Genomic DNA, 21,804 nt, shown 5'->3' with positions numbered 1-21,804 from the left:
TTTTCAAAAAATCATATCAATTTATTTTATTTTAAATTAACATTATACAAAGAAGTTGCTTACCGTCAAATAAATTCTTGTAAAAATTGATATGAAATAAAGTTGGTCTATAAAGACCAATGTAAACGGTCCATCTCATCATTCAGTATTTTGTTAGTATCAAAAGTCTATTTTTAGAGATTAATAAATTAATGTTAGACTAATCTTTAATTTTACACGTCAAATTATAAATTTAATTTCGATACACTCTAATATAAAGTGATTTATATAATTATCCAATTAAAAACACACAATTTTTTTGAGTGATGTTATGTATAGAAAATTTTTTTTAACCAAATTCAACTAAATTAATGTAAAATCTAGCCAAAAAAAAAAAATGCGCGTATATATTATTACGCCTATTTTTTATATTTTCTGTCGCACATAAATTTTTATTAGAGAGCATAAAAATTGATTGATATAGCACATAAATTTTCAAAATATAACATACAAAATTTTGTACACAATATAAATTTATTGATATAGTACAAATATTTTTACACATAGCACATAAATTTTTGCTACGAATGTATTTTATTAGTTGGGTGAGTCAATGTTGTAACACCTTACCACACAAAATCTTATGCTATAGTCGTAAATCAAAGGTACTGAGACATTACGACGCCTAAAAACAAAATACATACATATCTATTTGAAGAAATATTAATATGCTAGGAGCCTGTGAAAAAAGGTGAACAAAAACGACAATCGCATCGCACTTGATATACAAAAAAGATATATATATATATATATATATATATATATATATATATATATATGATTCAAAAGAAGATACATAGCAAGTACTAGCCTCGACCTGCAAAGAAAAAGTCGGCTAAAAAGTATAGTACAACCTAGAAAGTATACAAAGTACAACCTGTTTTTCCATAAATCAACATCTAAGAGGGATATAAAAATACATGTTCAAAAATGAAAAATATAAATGCACTAAGTACAAAATAAAATTCCAAAAGCAGTCTTCGCTTTTCAAGAGAAATTCAGCACGCTTAGCGAGATGTGTCACGTCCTGTATCTGAAATTCAACAAAGTTCCACAACGGATGAGAACTCGAAAGTTCCCAATAGGATAATAATTCCAAATAAAGACTATGTAAAACTACATGAACCCGCTAGACAATTCTTGCCTCCAAACATACCAAGTTCAAGCTTAGGGTTCCACTAATCCAAATAGGTAAACAGACTAAATCTCAACTATATTAGTGATTTCTAGATCTCAGTTCTTTTCAATACAAGTTATCATCTCTCTCAATATCATAATTGTCCAAATTTAGTAATTCTATATCAAAATTTAGTCTCAATAGTATCGATTTATTCTCAATATTTAGTCTCAACATCTTAAATTCCCAATTCGTTTTCAATGATTAGTTCAGTAGTAATAAACACAGGTAAAGTAATTTAAACACAATCAATAGACAAGTATAGCAAGTAATACAATTAGCAAATAATAGATATTTAGATAGGTAAACCAAATATAATAAGCACACTCAAACAATGTCATATATGCAGATGATGCATGCCTGTCCTACTGCTATGAGCTTATGTGTCGGTTAAACTGCCAGAACTCAACACATCCAGTAGCTAACCAGGACATTGTCTCTTGATTGCGCATCTCCAAGAGAAAAACTATCTGCGCTTATCACAAGTCGATCTCAGAGGGAGAGTGCCCTGTCACCTTCTCACTAGAGGTATCGTTCTGTCTCAGAGGGAGTGTGTCATGTCACTTTTCTCAGAAGGAGAGTGCCCTGTCACCTTACAGTCAGAGAGAATGCGGGCAAAACAACCCACCACATCCCCAAAAGGAACATTTTCAGCTTATCATAAGCTGGTCTCAAAGGAAGAGTGCCCTGTCACTTGTCTCAAAGGGAGAGTGTCCCACTACTTTCTCATTGGAGGTATCATTTTGTCTCATAAGGAGAGTGTCCTGTCACCTTTCCCAAGTTATACCGCAACTACGAGCAAGCAGGATGAGACCTCCGTCCCTGCCGGGTGCAAGTGCCAAACAAAAAATACGCAAGCGGGACGAAACCCACGACCTTGTCACGCAAGCGGGACAAACCTCTGACCCTGCCAATTTAGCCATTCAAGCCATATTCAGTCAACATTAGTGTCTTTAACCAATTTCACAAGTTATTATATTTATTAACCACAATCCTTTATCCATTATCAAACTTAGATTCGTTAATCTCAATTCGTTATTAAGTAATTAATTTCGTTTTCTTGTGAGCGAGATAACACCACCGTCTTCACTGTGGGCGGAACAAGACCACTATCCCCACTTAACCTGGAATAAGTGGGACGGAGCCACAATCCTTGCATCTTATCCAAGTGTTTTAACTCTCAACCCAGAGCAAGTGGGACAAACCACAATCTTTGCATCTTACCCAGGTGTTTTAACTCTCAATCCAAAGCAAGTGGGACAAACCACAACCAAGCATCTTACCCAGGCAATCAATTACTAATCATTAACTTTAATTAATTCCACAAATTATTAGTCTGTTTAACCTCAATCCATACATTTACTAATCAACTTCAATTCGTTATTAATTCTACAATTTTAGGTTCATTAACCCCAATCTTTTATCAATTTGTCAATTCCATTAATACGTGAGCGGGATGACATCTTTGTCTTCACTGCGGGTGGGATAAAACCAACATCTTCGCAAGTTTTGATTAGTCCTCCAAGTCTCCAACAAGTGACCCAAAATCAGCCCAAGCGCCACTTCAAACCTCAACAAAACTCCGCAACCACACCAAGCATTCAATTTGCGCAAAATCAACCAAAGAACTCTAATATCACCAAATTCCACAAATAGTTCAACTAGGACTCGCACATATATGAAAAAATTGAAGGGAAGAAAATTTTCTTACCTCAAGCCACGTGTTCACGGGTCAAAATCTTGCTAGAAATCAAGGTTAAGCTTTCCCTAAATATCAAAACTCATAATCTCAGCACCAAACTAATCAAAACGCATTTTCAGTGAAGAAACTGAGAATAAGACAATGATTTTTAAGTTTCTTACTACAATAGTTAGATGAAATTGAAAAGAGAGTAAAGACAAACACGTAGCCGCAAACGGATTGTCAATCAGAGTTACAGATTGAAAGTTATGTGGATTTGAAAAGAATAATAAAACTAGGGCATTTGCTCTCACTTTTCTCTTCTAACCGTGTCTCTCTCTCAAATGGGGAAGATGAGGCTGAAATGTTGCTAAGTGTGAGGTTTATAAGCTTTGGACTTAGGCCCAAAATGAGCCCGTTTGTAATTTTAAGCTCATTGATCTCATTTTAGGACAAAATCTTTAAAATAAGTGTTTAGATTTCTATTCTGAACTATTTTTGTTTATAATTAATTTATTAATTAATTATTCAGTATTTATTTGAGTTTTACAAATATTCTAGTTATGAAATTCTCTAAAAATTTCTGTGGTGCAAATCAAAATTTTTGTACTATGTATTAAGATTTTTGTGTTAGTACACTAAAATTTATGTGTTACATAAATGAATAATGGTGTATTTGGATTATAGAAGAAGAAAATAAAATTGTGCACTAGATGCAGGGAAGAATTACAATAGAAAAGAACTAGATGGAATTGAGTTATAAAAATGAACTATTATATCCCCTACAACTAAAAACGCTTATATATATATATATATATATATATATATATATATATGGCTAAGTCAAGGAATTAACTACAACTTCAATAGAATTTAACTAACTAACGAACTAAGGAACCACTTTTGGATTTTTTTATTTTTTAATTTTGTAATTTATTGTGATATATACATCAGTACCTTGTATACTACACGTATTTTATTGGTATAGCATACAAATTTTTACACATAATATACAAATTTTTAAAGCATAGCACAATAATTTTTGTTGCACCAAAATTTATGTGTTGTGCATCAAAATTTTTGTGTTTTAGTTTTCTAAATATTTATAGAAGAAATTAAAGAAGATGAAGACGACAACAAGGACAATGATGATGATAAAGAAGGATAAGGAAGAAAAAACAGAAGAAGAAATTAAACAACAATAACATCAAGAAGAAGAAGGAGGAGGAGGAGGAAGTAGCAACGACGATAATAATGTTAAAAAATACAATGGTGGCAGCAATGTTAAAAAATACTGTGGTGGCAACAACAACAACGACGGCGGTAGTGGCTGTTGGGAATAATACACCATTCCCCCTTGAGAAAATACTTTTCACAGAGAAATAAAATAGACACAATCACAACACAAGAATTTAACGTGGAAAATCCCAATTATTGGAGAAAAAAAAACCACGGCCGTTGTCAAATGACAACCAAAGAATATCACTATGTGAAAATTGTTACAACACATAGACTTCTTTCTCTCTAACACCGGCATCCCAGTACACCCACACTCTCAAAGCAAATATTTAACTACACCTCACAACACTCTCTAATCAAAGAGTATAGAGGAAAAGAAAATTCAGATACAAGCTTTAAGTGTTTCCGACTGGTGCAAAAAATATGGAGAACTTAGCCTCATATTTATAGCCTAGGCCACCCACTCCATTTGCTATCCTAAGCAATGTGGGACTAATTCAACCAAATCCTAACAATCTCCACCTTGATTGAAATAGTCACACATCTTCAGCTTCCATAGTCAACACCGACAATTCTTTGCTGTCATTGTCTATACCGACAATCATAGTTCAGAGAACTATCATACTCCACCATGAAAGTATACTCACTTGGAATTAGACCACTCCAAACATTTTGCCTTAGTACAGATCGAAACCTTGCTGAAAATTCATGGTGCAACTTCCAAATTGGCTTTTCCTAAAAGTTCTTCAGCCATCGACATAACTCCGCCACACACCTTGCATCTCAACGCCAACCAATGCCCGTGTGCAATTGTGGACCCGATTGCCACAACTTATCCTTATCCATGGCAGTGCGGTAATACCATGAGGATACTTCTTATCTTCAACGCCTTGTGCAAACCTGATTGTATCAACACATCCTTGACTTGTATTTGCCACAAGACAAAATTGATTCTTCCATCAAATTTCTCTATTTCAAGCTTCACAGCACTTGAATATCCTGACATTGTTGCAACCGTATACTGGAATAGTATAACTCAACTGTAGACCGTGCACTAGGAATGGTCCCCAGGAAAGAGAGGTGGGTCACAATGGACACACTTAAATACCAAGTCTTTCCTTAGCCAGAACCTTTCTAAACTGCACTCTCACAGTGTCACACTACCTTCCAGCAACAACAACAGCAACCAAAGATCCACCTCAAGCCACAGGACAAAATTCTTTTCTGATGTGAAAGGTCAGACTAGGCTACAACCACAGAGCATACTAAGAATAAATCACACCGAACCGAAGCTCTGATACCACATGTTGGGAATAATACACCATTCCCCCTTGAGAAAATACCTTTCACAGAGAAATAAAATAGACACAATCACAACACAAGAATTTAACGTGGAAAACTCCAATTACTGGAGAAAAAAAACCACGGCCGTTGTCAAATGACAACCAAAGAATATCACTATGTGAAAATTGTTACAACACATAGACTTCTTTCTCTCTAACACCGGCACCCCAGTACACTCACACTCTTAAAGTAAATATTTAACTACACCTTACAACACTCTCTAATCAAAGAGTATAGAGGAAAAGAAAAGTCAGATACAAGCTTTAAGTGTTTCCGACTGGTGCAAAAAATATGGAAAACTTAGCCTCATATTTATAGCCTAGGCCACCCACTCCATTTGCTATCCTAAGCAATGTGGGACTAATTCAACCAAATCCTAACAGTGGCGGCGGTAGCGACGATGACGACGACGTTGAAGAAGAAGAAGAAGAAGAAGAAGAAGAAGAAGAAGAAGAAGAAGAAGAAGAAGAAGAAGAAGAAGAAGAAGAAGAAGAAGAAGAAGAAGAAGAAGAAACAATAGTTAAAAAAATAGAGAAAATAATAGCCGCATGAATAGTTTTTATTTTTAACAACTTGGTTAAACTTGATTACTTAATAGACTTGGACACTTTATATTTTTGAATTTCTTTTGTACTGACTATAAATGAAAATTGAATTACTTGTTGTGATAAGTACGAAGGATGTGGATGCCCATTTTCCATAAAACTCAAGTTTTCAAGAGAAATCACATTTAATAAGATTTGACAAAGTAATCTTATGTATGTATATAAATAGAAGCTTAGGCTTAAGCCTCTGACGAAACATACAACATAAATAAAAAGCAATTCTCTCTCTCTCTTTATATTGTTTTTATACAAAACTTTTCTCCTCCCTCTTCATACGTTACTAATATATGGTAAATATATAAGTTTCTTTTATTATTACGGTGAATATCAAAACTAGAGTCTTCTATTTATACTTATTTACTTTATATTTATTATATCTTCATTAGTTTTTTATTTTACAACATGTTATCAGCACGAGACTCTGATCAAATTTAAGGAAGACTCTAGGTAACAATTTTTTATTATGTCTAAACTCTCTCATCTTGAATTTAATGCTCTTGATATATCTGGAAACAACTTTTTATCATGGATACTAGATGCTAAAATCCATCTTGATTCAATGGATTTTAGAGATACCATTAAGGCTGAAAATAATGTATCCCAGAAGGATAAAGCCAGGGCCATGATTTTCCTTTGTCGTCATCTTGATGAAGGTTTGAAAAATGAATATCTCACATTAAAAGATCCTGTAGATCTGTGGAAAGATCTTGAAGAAAGGTACAATCATCAAAAGACGGTGATACTTTTTCAAACCCGATATGAATGGATGCATTTGCATCTACAAGATTTTAAATCCATAAATTAATATAATTCAGCAATGTTTCAAATCAACTCACGAATGAAATTATGTGGAGAAAAGATATCTGATAATGATATGTTAGAAAAAACTTTCTTGACCTTCCATGCCTCGAATGTGCTCCTGCAGTAGCAGTATCGAGAAAAAGGATTTAAAAAATATTCTAAACTAATTTCTTGCCTTCTTGTTGCTGAACGCAACAAAGAGTTGCTTTTAAGAAATTATGAAGCGCGTTTAGTTGGCGTCGTCCTATTTCCTGAAGTAAATGCGGCAAATCATTATCCCAAAAGAGGTAAATGGCAAGGTTTTGGTAACAAGAAAAATTATGGAAGGAAGAAGAATTATATTCACAAGAAAGGATCTCACCAAAAGTGGGATAAAGAAAGAAACAATTGGCAAAGTAAATCAATTGAGGATAAATGTTTTCGTTGTGGTGGAAATGGTCATTGGTCACGTACCTATCGTACCCCAAGACACCTAGTCGATCTTTATCAAGCATCTTTGAAAAAGGATGACAAAGGAAAGGAAACGAATTTCGTTTCAAATGATGCTGTTGAGAATTCCATCACTCATTATGATATATCTGATTTCTTTGAGGATCTTGAAGGAAATATTGGTCATTTGATCAATGATGGAATAGTTTAATATATGTATTTATTAATTATTCATGTGAATAAATAATGTAAAAATTTTTTTGTTAAGTTTTATGCATTTGGATTTCAAGTGTGATATATGAAAAATGTTTGATAAAATATTTATGAATTTCAAAATTACTGAATGTGCTAAGATAATAATAATAAAATTTTTATACTATACTTCTTATAAAAATATTTTCAATCAAGGAAAATGATTTTACTGTGTATATATTTCAACTTATTTTATTATTATTTGTCTTTGAACAAAATGGTAAGGACATATAGTGAATATATTTGCCTTGCGAATAGTGCGAGTTCGCACACCATTCTCAAAAGTAATATATATTTTACCCATCTTGTGCCAAAAGAAGAATATATTAATACTATTATTAGCTCGGGCAATGTGATAGAAGGCTCTGGAAGAGCTATAATTTTGTTTCCTGGAGGAACAAAATTCATAATAAATAATGCCCTATTATCTACCAAGTCTCTGAAGAACTTGTTGAGTTTCAAAGATATTCACCGAAATGGATATCATATTGAAACAATGAATGAGAAAAATCATGAGTACTTATGTATCACAACTCATGATTCAAATAAAAAGGTTATATTAAAAAAGTTACCCTCACTTTCATCTGGATTATATTATACCAAGATTAGTGCAATTGAATCCCATGCCATTGTAAACCAGAAGTTCACTAGCCCAAATGAATTCATAACTTAGCACGACCGATTGGATCATTCGAGAACAACCATGATGCAGAGAATTATTAAAAACTCCCATGGACATTCACTAAAGTACCAGAAGATTCTTAAATCTAGTGAATTTTGTTGTGCTGCATGTTCTCAAGGGAAGCTAATTTTAAGGTTATCACCAATAAAGATTGGATTTGAGTCTCCTGAATTTCTAGAAAGAATTCAAGGCGATATATGTGGACCTATTCATCCACCATGTGGATCTTTTAGATATTTTATGATCCTAATAGACGCATTTTCGAGATGGTTACATGTGTGCTTATTATCTTATCGCAACCTGGAATTTGCGAGATTACTTGCTCAAATTATTTGATTAAGAGCACGGTTTCTAGAAAATCCAATCAAAGCAATTCGTCTTGATAATGCTGGTGAATTTACTTCCCAATCTTTGATGCTTATTGTATGGTTAATGGAATAAGTGTTGAACATCTAATAGCTTATGTTCACACACAAAATGGGTTAGAAGAATTACTTATTAAACACCTCCAATTGATTGCTAGACTCTTACTTATGAGAACAAATCTCCCAACCTCGGTTTAGGCATGCTATTTTACATGTCGCAACACTTATTCGTTTGAGGCCAACGAGTTACCATCAATTCTCTCCTATACAATTAGCTTTTGGCCAACAGCCAAATGTTTTCCATTTAAGAATATCCGGGTGTGTGATATATGTTCCCATTGCACCACATTCTCACACCAAAATGGGACCCCAAAGAAAATTGGGGATATATGTTGGATATGATTCTCCCTCTATAGTAAGGTATCTTGAGATACAAACTGGGGATGTATTTAAAGCCCGATTTGCGAATTTTCATTTTGATGAATCAAATTTTTCAACATTAGGGGGAGAGAATAAGCTTCCTGAAAAAGAACTTAACTGGGATGCATCATCCTTGATGCATTTAGATTCTTGATCCGGGCAATGTGAACTAGAAGTTCAAAAGATTATACATTTGCAAATGATAGAAAATGAATTGCCTGATGCATTTTCTGATACAAAGAGGATAACAAAATCCTATATACCAACTGAAAATGCTCCGATTCAAGTTGATGTCCCAGTCAGACAAACTGCCACCGAAGCAAATTCACGCCAAAAGCGTGGTAGGCCTTTCGGTTCCAAAGACAAAAATCCTTGAAAAAGAAAAGAGGTAAATACTATTCATGTTGAAAAAGACATAGTAAAGACACCTACAATTGTCCAAAATTCTGATATAATTTTAACGCCAGAAGACATTTAGGTACCTGAAAATTGTGAAAATGACGAGATCTCGATAAATTATGTCTTTATAGGAGAGAAATAGAACCGAAATAAGACAATTATCAATAAAATATTTGCATATAATGTGGCATTAAATATCATGCATGAAAGTAAGGATCTTGAGCCAAGATTAGTCGAAGAATGTCGACAAAGGAATGATTGGCCAAAATGGAAAGAAGTCATGAAGGCTGAATTAGACTCACTTGCAAAACGTGAAGTCTTTGGACCTGTAGTCCGTACACCAGAAGATGTAAAACCTGTTGGATACCGATGGGTATTTGTGATAAAACGAAATGAGAAAAATGAAGTTGTGTGCTATAAATCCCGACTTGTGGCACAAGATTTTTCACAAAGGCCCGGTATAGATTATGAAGAAACATATTCCCTTGTAGTGGATGTAATAACATTGCGTTATTTGGTCAGTTTATCAGCATATCATAAACTACATATGCATTTAATGGATGTAGTAATAGCCTACTTATACGGCTCATTAGATCGTGATATCTATATGAAAGTCCCTGAAGGACTAAAGATATCTAAACCATCCAATGAATATTCGCAAGGGTTATACTCAGTCAAATTACAAAGATCTTTATATGGTCTAAAGCAATTTGGACGAATGTGGTATAATCGTCGTACTGAGTATTTAGCCAAAAACGGATTCAAGAATGATGATATCTGCCCGTGTGTTTTTATAAAGAAATCTACATCTGGATTCATTATAATTGTTGTGTACGTTGATGATTTAAATATCATTGAAATTCTTGAAGAGATTCTAACAATTATAAAAACTCTAAAAGAAGAGTTTGAGATGAAAGATCTTGGAAAGACTAAATTTTGTCTTACCTTGCAGATCGAGCATACAAAAAATGGGATCTTCATTCATCAAACAACATACACAGAAAAGATCTTGAAGAAATTTTATATGGATAAGTCACATCCGTTAAGTACCCCAATGATCGTAAGATCTTTGGATGTGCAAAAGGATCAATTCCATCTTAAGGAAGAAAATGAAGATATCCTTGGTCCTGAAGTACCATATCTTAGTGTCATTGGAGCGCTAATGTATCTTGCTAATAACACATGATTCGATATATCATTTGCTGTGAATTTACTAGCAAGGTATAATTCCTCTCCAACCAGAAGACATTGGAGTGGAATCAAACAAATCTTTCGATATCTTCATGAAACGGTTGATATGGGATTGTTTTATCCATATGGATCTAAGTTACAACTAGTTGGCTATGCAGATGCATGATACTTGTCGGATCCATACAAAGGGAGATCTCAAACAGGATACCTGTTCACATATGGTGATACAACTATATCATGGAGGTCCACAAAACAGACGATAGCAGTAACCTCCTCTAATTATGCTGAAATACTAGCGATACATGAAGTTAGTCGTGAGTGTTTTTGGCTCAGGAGTCTGATCCAATATATTCTGTTATCATGTGGATTGATTGATCATAAGATAGCTCCAATTGTCCTGTTTGAAGATAATACAACATGTATTGCTCAACTTAAAGGCGGATATATCAAAGGTGATAGCACAAAGCATATTTTCCCAAATTCTTCTTCACTCATGATCTTCAAAATTAAAGGACAATTGATACCAAACAGATTCGCTCAAGTGACAATCTGACAGATTTATTTACAAAGTCACTCCCAAAATCCTCCTTTGAAAGATTGGTACATGAAATTGGGATGCGCCGATTTCGAGACATTAAATGATGTCGACAAGAGAGAGAGAGACTGTACTCTTTTTTTCTTGGTTAGGTTTTTTTCCATTGGGTTTTTCTTGACAAGGTTTTTGATGAGGCGGTTCTCATCACAAAAGGATATTGTACTCTTTTTTCTTCACTAAAGTTTTTTCCATTAGGTTTTTCTTTAGTAAGGTTTTAATGAGGCATAATTTTAAATGGTCATTCAAAGGAGAGTGTTATGATAAATACGAAGGATATGGATACCCATTTTTCATAAAACTCAAGTTTTCAAGAGAAATCACATTTAATAAGGTTTGACAAAATAACCTTTAGGTATGTATATAAATAGAGACTTATTACAAAACACACAACATAAATAAAAAGCTATTCTCTCTCTCTTTATATTGTTCATATACAAAACTTTTCTTTTCCCTCTTTCATACGTTATTATATACGTTATTAATATATAGTAAATATATAAGTTTCTTCTATTATTATAAATAGATAATTTTATTAGTGAATATCAAAATTAGAATCTTCTATTTATACTTATTTATTTTATATTTATTATATCTTCATTAGTTATTTATTTGACAACATTACTAAATTATATATGTACTCTAAAGAAAAAATTTTAAACCAAAAATATTAGTGAAATGATACAATAAAAATAAATTATTATAATATTATTAATTTTGTGCTTAACGTCATCAGTGAAGCACATTGTTTTAATTTAATAGTGATTAGATTTTATTTTTTATTTATTTATTAATTTTTTCAGTTTGATGGACTTGGTTCCACTAATATATATATAAAACATGATTTTCTTATATATTTATTTATAACTCATTTTTCATTAAAAAAAATTTGGAAAATAGAGAAGTGAGCATCTTTTTCGTGAACAAGTTATTGAAATTTATTAATCTGCCTACGAAGAAGTTACAATGACAAGTTGAAAATTGAAAACAAAAAACTAGTGCGTGAGTAAGCCTCGAATTTTTTAGGTTGGGTCAAGAAGACAAATAGATTAGTCGGTTATTCATATACTAATCCGAAAATACTAATCCGAAAAAAGAAAAAGAAAATAGAAAACTAACATAAAGCCGTACATCCTTAACGAAAAAGAAAGAATAGTCAACAAATAATTTATACTCATACATATCTGATGGGATATACTAGGCCCCTAAACCAAAAAAGTAATCGCATATTATCTTATCTCATTAAAAACTAAGCACGCATAGTGACGTAGAATGAAAGTTTCAACCCTATTTTGTAAGTAATTTCATATTTATCTTAACGCATTCTTTGCAACATTTTGATGTTTAATAAGTTAGGTTAATAACCAATACAGGAGACAAACACTTATTATTAATTTATTGTATACTAACTTTATATGCACTTGGATAAGGTTTATCGATATTGTGATGGAATTTGCCTAGCTAGAATAATACACACTAGGTAAAGTAGGTATAATATAAAGATTGTATGATATGATTATAAAGTCAAGAGTCCCATATGAGACTACTATACAGATAAAGATGACTATAATAAGTCATAAATAATATTTTTATGGCCGTTTCTGATTATGAGTTAGTGCTTAATTCTTGTGTAATTTGTTTTTTTATAATAAATTTTAAATATTTAAAAATATTTTATTTTTATATTTTTAAATTAAATATTAATTATTAATTTTTTAATAGGTTAAATACTATATTTTAAGTACTATAACGACCACTTATTTTTATATCTTGCTATTTGTGGAGTATATATAATTCCAATACTATTAGAGCAACATTTACTTTAACTGACAAATTAATGGTTAAAGTAGGTATTTATTTTGGCTAATTTTATTGGATATGCAAATTTTGTGTGTATTGTATATGGGTATGGAGGTGGATAGTGCTAGATATAGATATGAATGTGAGATAATTTTTTTTTAACCATAAAGTGAAGAAATTGGATTGTTCGATTTCTTTGTTAAAAAAATTATGAACACAAATTGGATGGTCCGATTTGTGTGGGAGAAAAAATCGGAAGATCTGATTTGTACTTTTAAAATTTTTTTTATTTTGAAAATAAAAATCAGATGGTCCGATTTTAATATTAAATTTTTTTAATTGTTTAAAATACAAATCGGACGATTCGATTTGTGTAATGCAATCTTTTTAAATATTTTAAACACAAATCAAAAGATCCAATTTACTCTTGATATCATAATTGCGTAAAATATTTATACACTCTATAACTGTATTCTACATCATTCATCCTTTTATATCTAAATTAAAAAGTATATTTTTAAGTTGCTATTCTTATTTTTACTTTTATATTAATTGATGTAGATTACAGTATTATCATCGGACCGTGATACAAAATACAAATAAAAGTTTATTCTTGTTTGGTATTAAAAACATGACATAAATATAGGTAATAGACTAATAATGACTTAATAATTGGCCAATCGTAAATTCTTAAATGGAATTCAGTACTGCGATAAATTAGTTCTTAATCTGTCGAGTTGGGAGATATATATATATATATATATATATATATATATATATATAGACCTTGCTGAAGCATAAATTATATGAAAATAACAGAAACATTAATAAAACGAAAAATTTATGGTTGCAGTTTGTTTTGTGTAAACAAATTAATATAGATTTTAAATAAAAAAATGTACATGTTCAGGTACGAGTAGGAATATTAGGACTCTTTCTATTGACGAATTTCTAAATTAGATTAAAAGACAGAAAACTAACCAGTTAGGACGGTAATAATTTAAATTTAAATTTGTTTATACCTTTTTAGGTTACTTAAGACAAAAAAAAAAATTATTCCAATATTTATATAGCTGACAAAATGACTCAAAAAATAAGAATAATAAACAAAGTTTCTAATGAATTAAAAATATGATAAAAATAATAATTAAAACTATTATTTTTTTTATAAACTACAAACAACTTTTGCATTCAATAAATAGTTTATTAATTTGATTCGATTTTTATAAAAATATTTAAATAATTATTTAAAAAATAAATACAAAAAATTAAACCAAAATTTGATCTATAACCTTCTTTTATTTATTTTTTTTGTAAAACATTACATTAGAATCTTATTTATAAATCTCTTTCTAAAAATATATATTTAATATTTAATTAGTTTTATCACATTTTTAGATATTTTAAAAATTTATTTATTATTTGTATGTTTTAAACTTATTTTTTTCAGCAAGACAAATTTTTTGATATTATTTTATTAATTTATTTAAATAATTATTAATAAAATAATGGAATTTTTATGATCATACATATAAATTGGTAAAAGTAAATTAAAAGGTCTAAGGTTATTTTTAACCTAGGATACGAAGCCATTAAGAAACAGATAAATTAGGAGTGTTTAAGATTGATCCGAACTAAAAATATATTTTGCGATCTGATTTGAAATATGTTTTGAGTCATCCCACTTGATCCGAATGTATTTTTTAATAATAAAAGATATTTTAAAATTAAAATAATAAAATTATATTATATTTTTATATTTTAATTAATATTTTTATATTATATAAAATTATTTGTATTTTAAAATAATTTATTTTAATATAAACATAATATAATATTTATCAAATTTAATTTTTTAAAATAAATTTTTATTAATTTAATATATAAAATTTAGGGCAAGTTACTTAAATAAATAGAATAGAGAAAATGTTTACCCAAATGTGCAAAACTGGTTCTTGTTACTTGCATGTGCAAAAAGCCATTTTTATGTAATCCGTGGCAACCTACCACGGTTTCAAAACGTGCATAAACCGTGGCAGGTTCCAACGGATTATGGCCAAAAGATATAGAGTGTAAACCGTGATAGGTCACCACGGTTTACTAAGGAGATATGGCATGCATAAATCGTGGAGAGTCACCACGGTTTATGAAGAAACTTGTTTGCACATAAAACTTTGTGGATCACCACGGTTTATGTGTGGTAAATAATGGCCAAAAAACCTTGTTAATTTTATGTCCAAGAGATACAACTTATTTTTTTTTTTTATTATTCTTGTTAATTTTTTATAATTATATTTTTTATTATTATATTTTTTATCTCAAATTTTTTTAATGAAAAAAATGAGAATAAATTAGATTTTCATAATTTGTTCTAGAGAATTACAAGAACACAAAATTTTGTGTCTCTGTCCATCAGTGTCTTGTCCTATCCTATTTTCAGTGTCTTATCCTATTTTGTTGTTGAAAACAAAGGCAGCCTAATAAATACACACTATATAGTACATTTTATAAAGAAAAAAAAAATCATCTATTTCTATTGAATATTTATAATAAATTTTTTTCGTTCTCTTTATGTATTATTGACTAATATATACTATAAAATTTTTACATGTATTATCAATTATTTTTTCATTATGTTTATCCTTATTTTTCATTTTATACTATATTTAAATATTTATTATACTATAAAAAATATTAATGAACATAATAAAATAATTACTTATTAATATTTTTTAGAGTACTTATTAATATTCTTATAATATAATAAATATTTTTTATTTTAAATTTAACAAATACTAATGTATCAATATACACTTATATGTGAATTTATTAAATCTATATAAAAGATTTAATCAATAAGCATGTTAATGAATATTAATATACCAATATTAACAAGTAATTATTTTATTGTACTCATTAATATGTTATAGTGTAATGAATCTTTATTTTATAAATGAAAAAATAAAGATGAATATAATGAGAGAGGTCACCTTAAGCTTAAACCAACTTTTGAGTAGTTTTTATAAGTTCGCCTAAGATTTTGAAAACTTCGTAAAAACTCAAAATAAAAAATAAAAACACAGATTCCAAACATTAATGTTAGTGTAATTTATTTTTAAAAATATTTTTTTATTTTATAATAGAAAAAAATCCAAAAATTTCATGGTGTTTATTATTGGAGTCTAATTTTTTTCTAATTTATTTTACATAACAAATTTTAAATATTTTAAATTTATTAAATTTCATCATTTTAAATTAAATATTAATTTTTTATTTTTTAGTAAATAGACATCAATTTTTTAAGCACTATAAAAATTATTTTCTTAGTATTATCTGATTTTTTTTTCTATTGTACTCTTTCTATTATAAAAAGCTGTTGTTGATAAGACATAATTTAAGATTCTGCTCATAAATTTATTGTGCTAATAAATTCATTTTCTATTGGACATAAAATTAACAAGGTTTTTTTGCCATTATTTACCACACATAAACCGTGGTGACCCATAATGTTTTATGTGCAAACAAGTTTCTTCATAAACCGTGGTGACTCTCCACGGTTTATGCACGCCATCTCTCCTTAGTAAACCGTGGTGACCTACCACGGTTTACACTCTATATCTTTTGGCCATAATCTACTGGGACCTGCCACGATTTATGCACGTTTTGAAACCGTGGTGGCTTGCCACGGATTACATAGAAATGGCTTTTTGCACATGCAGGTAATAAGAACCAGTTTTGCACATTTAGGTAAACGTTTTCTCTATTCTATTTATTTAAGTAAATTGTCCTAAAATTTATATATATTTCATTTTATATAAGATGAATGTGACTTAATCCGATTTATTTCAAGTCATTTTTAAATCGAACAAAAATGGATCCATAATCTTTTATCATATACACTCCTAGCATGAACGACGAAGGATGATCATCATGTTCTCTCTTTCTTGGTTCACTTTACTGGTTGAGTATTGTCTTTTCCTGTGATCATGTGATGCTAACCTCACTCTCAGAGCTTTCATATATATACCACGTTCCTCCCCAACCGTCCAATGCTAAGATGATCATGATGTCGCACCTTGTCTAACGGTTATAACGGACTTAACCCTTGAGGGAGCACCATCTCTCGTATACAGCCACCACACCCAAGCAAACACTCTCATGTTTATCTACATTTGAGAAAGTTAAAAAATGAATAAAAGACAAAGGAAAAAAAAAAAGAAAAAACTTATCCGCGACAATTGACAATTGGTTATATATTAATTATTTAATACTAATCCTGATAATGCCGCCTTGTTGGTACCTCTTGTCCTTTCCGTCCAACGATAAACGCGTGTTGTCCAAAAGATTTGCCACGTGTCGTCCAATCACCATGAAAACTAGATTTTTTCTTTAAAAAATTAATTCTATTATTTCTTCTTTTCATGAGAACAACAAAAAAAACCGCTCTACATCGAACATTTCGTATGGATGCAACTTTAAGAATGTATTTAATTATAGATATAGATACAAAGAAAATAAAAAAAATGTGTGGAACGTCTTAATAAATAAAGTGTTAGTTAAAAAGATAGTATAATATAAATATTTGAAAGTGTATTTATAAATGTCCGTATTGTGTTTAAAAAATACGGAAATGGTGTAGTGATTAGAGTATTAGAATAGTAGAGTAGATGAATAAGAGTATTTTTGTGGTTTTATGAATGAATATGGATAAAGAATTGAGAATTGTGAGAAGTTGAGAAAGAGAAAGAGAAAGAGTAGTGTGGAGGAGGAGTATGTGTTGTGTTAGTGAGTAGCTAAGCTAGGTAGGTGGGTAGCAACTAGCAAGTAAGTGAATATTGTTTCGTTTCCTTGCTGTTTTCCTCTCTTAGCTGTTTCCCATCTCTTTGCTTTCATAATCCTCTTCTCACTCACACTATTCACTGCCAGGTTCCAAACATTTCTTTTTCTTTGATCAGTAATCCAGTTGCTAGAAACATGTTCATAGCATTCTTCTAAGTGGTGTCTTTATTTGTGAACAAACAAAAGAAAATGGTGTCAAGATCTTATTCAAATCTACTGGAGCTGGCATCGGGTGAGTCTCCATCATTTGGGACCATGAACAGGAGAATCCCTCGGATTATGACTGTGGCTGGTTTGATATCATCCGATGTTGATGATGACCGTGCTGAGAGTGTGTGCTCTGACCCTTCTTCTTCCTCTGTCCACCGTGACAGGATCATCATTGTGGCTAATCAGCTTCCTATAAGGGTTCAGAGAAAGCCAGACGGTAACAGCAACTGGCTCTTCACTTGGGATGACAATTCACTTCTCCTTCAACTCAAAGATGGCTTAGGTGATGATGACACTGAGGTTATCTATGTTGGTTGCCTCAAAGAAGAAGTGCATCCAAATGAACAAGATGAGGTTTCTCAGATACTTCTCGAGACTTTCAAGTGTGTCCCTACTTTTCTCCCTCCTGATCTCTTTACCAGGTACTACCATGGCTTCTGCAAGCAACAGTTATGGCCACTGTTCCATTACATGCTGCCTTTGTCACCAGACCTTGGAGGCAGGTTCAATAGGTCACTGTGGCAGGCTTATGTATCTGTCAATAAAATCTTTGCAGATAGGATTATGGAAGTTATTAACCCTGAGGATGATTATGTCTGGATACATGATTATCATCTCATGGTGTTGCCAACTTTCTTGAGGAAGAGATTCAACAGAGTCAAACTTGGGTTTTTCCTACATAGTCCATTTCCTTCATCGGAAATATACAAGACATTGCCTATTAGGGAAGAACTCCTGAGAGCACTTTTGAATTCAGATTTGATTGGATTCCACACCTTTGACTATGCCAGGCATTTTCTCTCATGTTGTGGTAGGATGCTTGGTCTAACCTATGAGTCCAAAAGGGGTTATATTGGGATTGAGTATTATGGTAGAACTGTTAGTATCAAGATTCTTCCGGTTGGGATTCACTTGGGACAGCTTCAATCAGTTTTAAGCATGTCCAAGACTGAAGAGAAAGTTTCTGAGCTCATCACACAGTTTACTGATGAAGGCAAGATAATGTTACTTGGTGTTGATGACATGGACATCTTTAAGGGAATAAGTTTGAAGCTATTGGCAATGGAGCAGCTCCTGATTCAGCACCCTGAGTGGCAAGGAAAGGTTGTGTTGGTTCAGATAGCCAACCCTGCAAGGGGAAGAGGGAAGGATGTGAAGGAAGTGCAGGCCGAGACAAAGGCCACTGCGAAACGAATAAACGAAACCTTTGGGAAGCCAGGGTATGATCCTGTTATTCTTATTGAAGAGCCACTGAGGTTTTATGAGAGAGTTGCATACTATGTTGTTGCTGAGTGTTGTTTGGTAACTGCAGTGAGGGATGGAATGAATCTCATACCGTATGAATACATAATCAGTCGTCAAGGGAATGATAGGTTGGACAAAGTTTTGGGAGTAGCTTCCTCTCCAAAGAAAAGCATGCTGGTTGTGTCTGAGTTCATTGGTTGTTCGCCATCTTTGAGTGGCGCAATCAGAGTGAACCCTTGGAACATTGATGCTGTGGCAGATGCAATGGACTGTGCCCTTGAAATGGCTGATTCAGAGAAGCAGCTTCGGCATGAGAAGCATTATAGATATGTTAGTACTCATGATGTAGGTTACTGGGCGCGCAGCTTCTTGCAAGATTTGGAAAGGACTTGTGGTGATCACGTACGGCGAAGGTGGTGGGGGATTGGCTTTGGATTGAGTTTTAGAGTTGTGGCACTTGATCCAAACTTCAGGAAGCTCTCAATGGAGCACATAGTTTCGGCTTACAAGAGGACGACAACTCGGGCGATACTTCTTGATTATGATGGTACATTGATACCTCAGGCATCCATTGATAAGAGCCCAACAAGTAACTCCATTAAGATGCTTAACAGTTTGTGTAGGGATAAGGACAACATGGTGTTTCTCGTCAGTGCTAGAAGCCGAAAGAGGCTCGCAGAATGGTTTTCTCCTTGTGAGAGTCTTGTAATTGCTGCTGAGCATGGTTACTTTCTAAGGTAACATTTTTGGACCTATAAGTTATAACATTTCTAAAGATTTGTTATTTTTCTCGCGGTTGATGTTGGCTTTTATGGTTTGTGGTTTTAGATTGAAAAGAGATGCAGAATGGGAAACCTGTGGGCCTGCTATAGACTGTAGTTGGAAACAAATTGCAGAACCTGTAATGAAGCTTTATACAGAAACAACTGATGGATCCACCATTGAAGATAAGGAAACTGCACTTGTTTGGTGCTATGAGGATGCAGATCCTGATTTCGGATCATGCCAGGCTAAGGAACTTCTTGATCATCTGGAAAGTGTGCTTGCAAATGAACCGGTAACAGTCAAGAGCGGACAGAACAATGTTGAGGTTATACCACAGGTGTGTATAATTTGCAAGTTATATTTGTTTTTCAATCAGCTAATAATTTCGGGTTAAGACTGATAGAATTGGTGGTGTTAGATTCAGTATCAGTAATGGTTCATACTTCAATTTTGTCTCCCTGAATGAATTAATTTATGTATATGTATCAAACTTTGAGAAATGACTATTTAATGGTATAAACGTGCAGGGCGTAAGCAAGGGGCTTGTGGCGAAGCGGCTGCTTTCCATGATGCATGAGAAGGGAATGTCACCTGATTTTGTTTTGTGTATAGGAGATGATCGGTCGGACGAAGACATGTTCGAAGTAATCGCCACTTCCATGGCTGGTTCTTCGGCAACACCCAGGGCTGAAGTATTTGCATGTACTGTTGGTAAAAAACCAAGCAAGGCTAAGTACTACCTTGATGATACCGCTGAAATAGTGAGATTGGTGCATGGCTTGGCTTCTGTTTCGGAGCAAAAAGTGTTACTCTAGGCATGGTAGTGCAAGGTATTGAGATTGCCCTTGCTTTCTTTCCTTTGTCACTCACTATTTAGCCTCAGTTGTGCTCTCCATACTTTTGAGCTTTTTTGCTTTTTCTTGGTTGCGATAATATTCAGTGTATATTGTTACATTTGTTAATGAGAATCCTGCAGGAATTCTCCTCTCAAGTGTTTGTTTCTATTATCAGGAGAACTTGTAAATATAATTTGTTTTTGCATTGTGAACTCTGTTTTTTGTTGCCCTTCAGTGCAGATGATACTTGATACTTGAAATCAGTACTTTGACAGGGAAGATGACTATGTCAATATGATGCTTGTGTTGTGACTTGCGACGGTTGAGATTAAGCATGTTATTTTCATATTTGTATCATATAAGTTGCCTTATTTGTCATAATACGATACATGCCAGGGTTCATTGTCAATGGCTATTGGCAAAGCTTGAAATTCTTGTTTTCTCAAAGGAAGGGGACGAAAGAAAGCGACGAGTCAAAAGAAAAGGCAGCAGATGAAAGCTCTACGAAAATGCTTATACTCGTTTTCTTCAGGCAATGGTCAATCGTCAAAGGACTTTGACTCCTTAATTAGTATTATTTTCTTTATTCATTGCATGCACATTCCTACACCGCAAAATGCTCAAACAATGGAGATTTCTTTTCATAGTTTTAGGGAGGAAAATATTTACTTTTGATTTTTGAATTTAAAAATAATAGAAATAGAATAAAGATAGAGAGATGGTGGATGAAGAATTTTTAACTTTTCTTGTATAGAAGAATCTTTCCCAATAAGGACTTCCTCATTAAGGTTCTTTGTAAGAAGTCTCTAGTATTGCGTGTACTTTCTCTGGTATTTTGTTTAGGATTTCTAACGGCATCTGTGATTTAATGACTGGAAATTTCGTTGTAAACC

General features: G+C 32.2%; 1 protein-coding gene across 3 annotated transcripts; it reads left to right on the top strand.

The window, feature by feature from the left end:
* Positions 1–17,364: 17,364 nt before the first annotated feature.
* Positions 17,365–21,763, top strand: ATTPS6 (UDP-Glycosyltransferase / trehalose-phosphatase family protein). Of its 3 annotated transcripts, XM_021119761.2 has the most exons (5): positions 17,365–17,840; positions 17,943–20,047; positions 20,139–20,412; positions 20,603–20,905; positions 21,308–21,763. In XM_021119761.2, the coding sequence occupies exons 2-4, from the start codon at positions 18,045–18,047 to the stop codon at positions 20,888–20,890; spliced, it is 2,565 nt and encodes an 854-aa protein (XP_020975420.1). In that variant the 5' UTR covers positions 17,365–17,840; positions 17,943–18,044; the 3' UTR covers positions 20,891–20,905; positions 21,308–21,763. The 3 variants fall into 3 exon arrangements, with proteins under 3 accessions (XP_020975420.1, XP_088363653.1, XP_088363651.1); XM_088507527.1 differs by lacking the exon at positions 21,308–21,763 and having other exon boundaries at positions 20,603–21,123; XM_088507525.1 differs by having other exon boundaries at positions 17,416–20,047; positions 21,147–21,763.
* Positions 21,764–21,804: the final 41 nt, after the last annotated feature.

Source organism: Arachis ipaensis, chromosome B3 (genome assembly GCF_059453495.1).
Source record: "Arachis ipaensis isolate K30076 ecotype BB chromosome B3, ASM5945349v1, whole genome shotgun sequence".
Classification (NCBI taxonomy): Eukaryota; Viridiplantae; Streptophyta; class Magnoliopsida; order Fabales; family Fabaceae; genus Arachis; species Arachis ipaensis.
Note: the sequence above shows the minus strand (reverse complement) of the source record. Positions and strands in the feature narration are given on the sequence as shown.